The following is a 2,910-nucleotide window of genomic DNA, read 5'->3' on the forward strand; positions in this document are numbered from 1 at the left end:
GGGTGAACATAAATGTATCCCTCCCCACACACTTCTTTCTCTCTCTCTATCTATCTGTCTATCTTTCCCTCTCATCAGGTATGCTCATCACCTGCCCAGTTCCTCCTTGTTATGGTAATTCAAGGTCCTCGGGCAGTCATATTAACATCGCTGATTCACCTATTGTATGGTCCTAAAGGGTTGGTTCCCGGCGACTTCCCTCCCTTCACGCCTTCCCTTCGCACCTCAATGTAGGATCTGATAGTTTTCTTCGTCGTCAAGATCTTAAGATTATGTGATTTGTGGTGTAGCTTAGTTTTATGAGGTTTCTGGTTTCTTTTTTTTATAGCTGTAGGAATATGCGAATGACAGAGATATCACGTGTCTTTTATTCTGTCTGTTTGTCTGTCTGATGGCTGTGTATTTTTCTTTTCTTTACATATCGCATTCAGATTTGCTTTTTATTATTTTTGTATGTTAGAGAGACTAGCCTCTATCAACTAATATTTTTGCTCCTTTCCATTCTTCTTTCTCTCTTTGTTTTTAGTGTGTTTAAGCTGCGGAAAATATAAGATTTCTTGAAGGCGATAAACAGAGGCGAACCAGACGGGGTGAGCATGTAGGGTCCCGCATGTTTGTGTGGACGGTTCCGGATGGTCTCCTGAAGACGGTACTTTATAGGTGGTCGCCCGTGTGTACCTTGCCAGCCCTCCCTGCCCCTCCCTGCCCTGCCCTCCTCGTCTCTTCCCTTCTCTTCTCTTCATTTTTCCCTCGCTCTTTCTCCCTGTCCGTCTTTCTCTCACCCCCTTCGGTTCTTCCTTCATGTGTTACCCTGCTGTCCCTGTTGTTTACCCTTGATCAACGCCTCATCTCTCTATTTCCCAACTATCATTGCTTAGTATTTACCATATTGTGTGTGTGTGTGTGTGTGTGTGCGACAGCCGTCCAGATCCTAACTCCAAGCTTAACCGAACTGAACAAAACTAACCGTCGAAAACCGAGGTCTGGCCCTAAATCGCCACACACATACGGTATGGTAAGACAGAGCCATGCCTCCCCCACACACCACCCCCCTCCTCGTGCTGACGAGGGAGCGCATCGACACGCTGGTGGCCGAGCACAAGCAGGTGCTGGGGCGCGGTGCGCGGTGTACCTATTGAATTTGCACTGTGTTTCGGTAATACATATAAAATCTTCTGCGCTATCCACAATTCCTCTATTTCTACCAGTTTACTCGTAGTTAGTCCTTGAGTGTTAATTAGTTTTGTATTTAGATTTATATCTAGTTTATCCTTATCCTATTCCCTATTTCTAGTGTCGATGAATCTCAATAGTTTGCCATCTCTTACATACCATCCTTGTTCTCCATTACTTCTTTTAACTTTAAGTTGTTCTACGGCTTTTTCTGTGTAAGACAGAGACATGTCTCCCCCACACACCACCCCCCTCCTCGTGCTGACGAGGGAACGCATCAACACGCTGGTGGCCGAGCACAAGCAGGTGCTGGGGCGCGGCGCCTCGTGCACGGTGTACCTGGTGGAGGTCGGCGGCGCCCTGTGCTGCCTCAAGGTGGCAAGGGAGCAGCGCCTCGCCGCCATGTTCCGCAGGGAGTTTGACATCCTGCTGGACTTGGACGGTGCGGCGGGCGCCCCCAAGGCCTTGGGCACCAGCTTTGGATTTCCCGCCATGCTCACCACCTTCCGCGGCCAGAACACCTTCTGCGACCTGCACAACCTTGTTCCCCGCGACACTGACAAACTGGCGGCCTTCGTGGCGCTGGCCCGGGACGTGCGGCAGCTCCACGCCCGCGGCTACGCCCACAACGACATCAAGCCCGACAACGTGGTGGTGCGCCAAGGCGCCGACGGCCGCCTGCAGGTGTCCCTCATTGACTACGGCTTGGCCAAGACATTCGGCACAGGACTCCGCATCGCGCGCACGCACACGCATCGCACCCCCTGGATGGCCCCGGAGCTGCGGCGCGGCGCGCCCTGCTCGCCCCCCGTGGACGTGTTCTCCCTCGGCTACGTCCTGAGGCGCATCCTGGCCACGTGCCACACGTGGTACCCCGGCCTGGAGGTGCTGGCCGACAGCGCCATGGCAGCAGACCCTGCACAGCGGCCCTCGGTGGCCCAGATCATCAAGACAGTCAGGATGTACGCGGGCGAGACATCCAGGAAGGCGGCCTTTGTCCGGCGTGTTCGCAAGGCCTTTTCCTGCCTCTTCCCGCGCCGCCGCCATTACTAAGGAGGAAGGCACGTCAGGGTTTCTTTTCCTAACGGATGAAGAGTTTTACCAGTTCAGTTCTTTCCTTTGGAGCCAGTTACTCTACGCCCACCAGGGGTTGAGGAATGCACTCCCCTAAGTTATGTTATGGAGGAAGACAAGTCAGGATTTCTTTTCCTAACGGATGAATGGTTTTACCAAGCCAGTTCTTTCCTTTGGAGCCAGTTACTCTACACCCACCAAAGGCTGAGGAAGACACTCCCTGGTGGATTTAATTTTCTATTATTTCTTTGTCTTATTATCCATCTATCTATATCTTTATACTTTTACCTGTTTATCAATTAGACTATCCATCTTTGTCTGTTTCTCTCTCTCTCTCTCTCTCTCTCTCTCTCTCTCTCTTTTTCCATACTAATATTTCACGATAAAAGAAGATAATGTAATAAATAACAATCTTGATTCATCCTTTCTTCAGGTCGGACACATTCATCGCCTCACCTTCTGTCCCGGTGAATAATGGAGGTCAAAAATATGTATCGCACAGGAAGGAAAACTGAGCGTGAGGAGATATGCTTTTTGTTTTTTGTGAGCTTTTGCAAACCACTTAAAATTCATGAGTTTTGTCTGCTTAGAATTGAAAAAGGCTCGTTGTGGCGTTTATATTTATGTGGCCTGAAAGTGCTGGATAGTGGCTGCAGCGATGGT

The 2,910-nt window shown here is 50.2% G+C and overlaps 1 protein-coding gene across 1 annotated transcript; it reads left to right on the forward strand.

Moving 5' to 3' along the window:
- The first annotated feature begins 1,401 nt into the window (after window positions 1-1,401).
- LOC127000179 (serine/threonine-protein kinase PkaB-like) lies at window positions 1,402-2,226 on the forward strand. The gene has a single exon (XM_050863572.1). The coding sequence runs from the start codon at window positions 1,402-1,404 to the stop codon at window positions 2,224-2,226; it is 825 nt and encodes a 274-aa protein (XP_050719529.1).
- The last annotated feature ends 684 nt before the right edge of the window (window positions 2,227-2,910 follow it).

Source organism: Eriocheir sinensis, chromosome 18, assembly GCF_024679095.1.
Source record: "Eriocheir sinensis breed Jianghai 21 chromosome 18, ASM2467909v1, whole genome shotgun sequence".
Classification (NCBI taxonomy): Eukaryota; Metazoa; Arthropoda; class Malacostraca; order Decapoda; family Varunidae; genus Eriocheir; species Eriocheir sinensis.

What these genes read in the sequence shown, in the direction of transcription:
- LOC127000179 (XM_050863572.1), top strand. Translation starts at nt 1,402, where the DNA reads ATGTCTCCCCCACACACCACCCCCCTCCTCGTGCTGACGAGGGAACGC.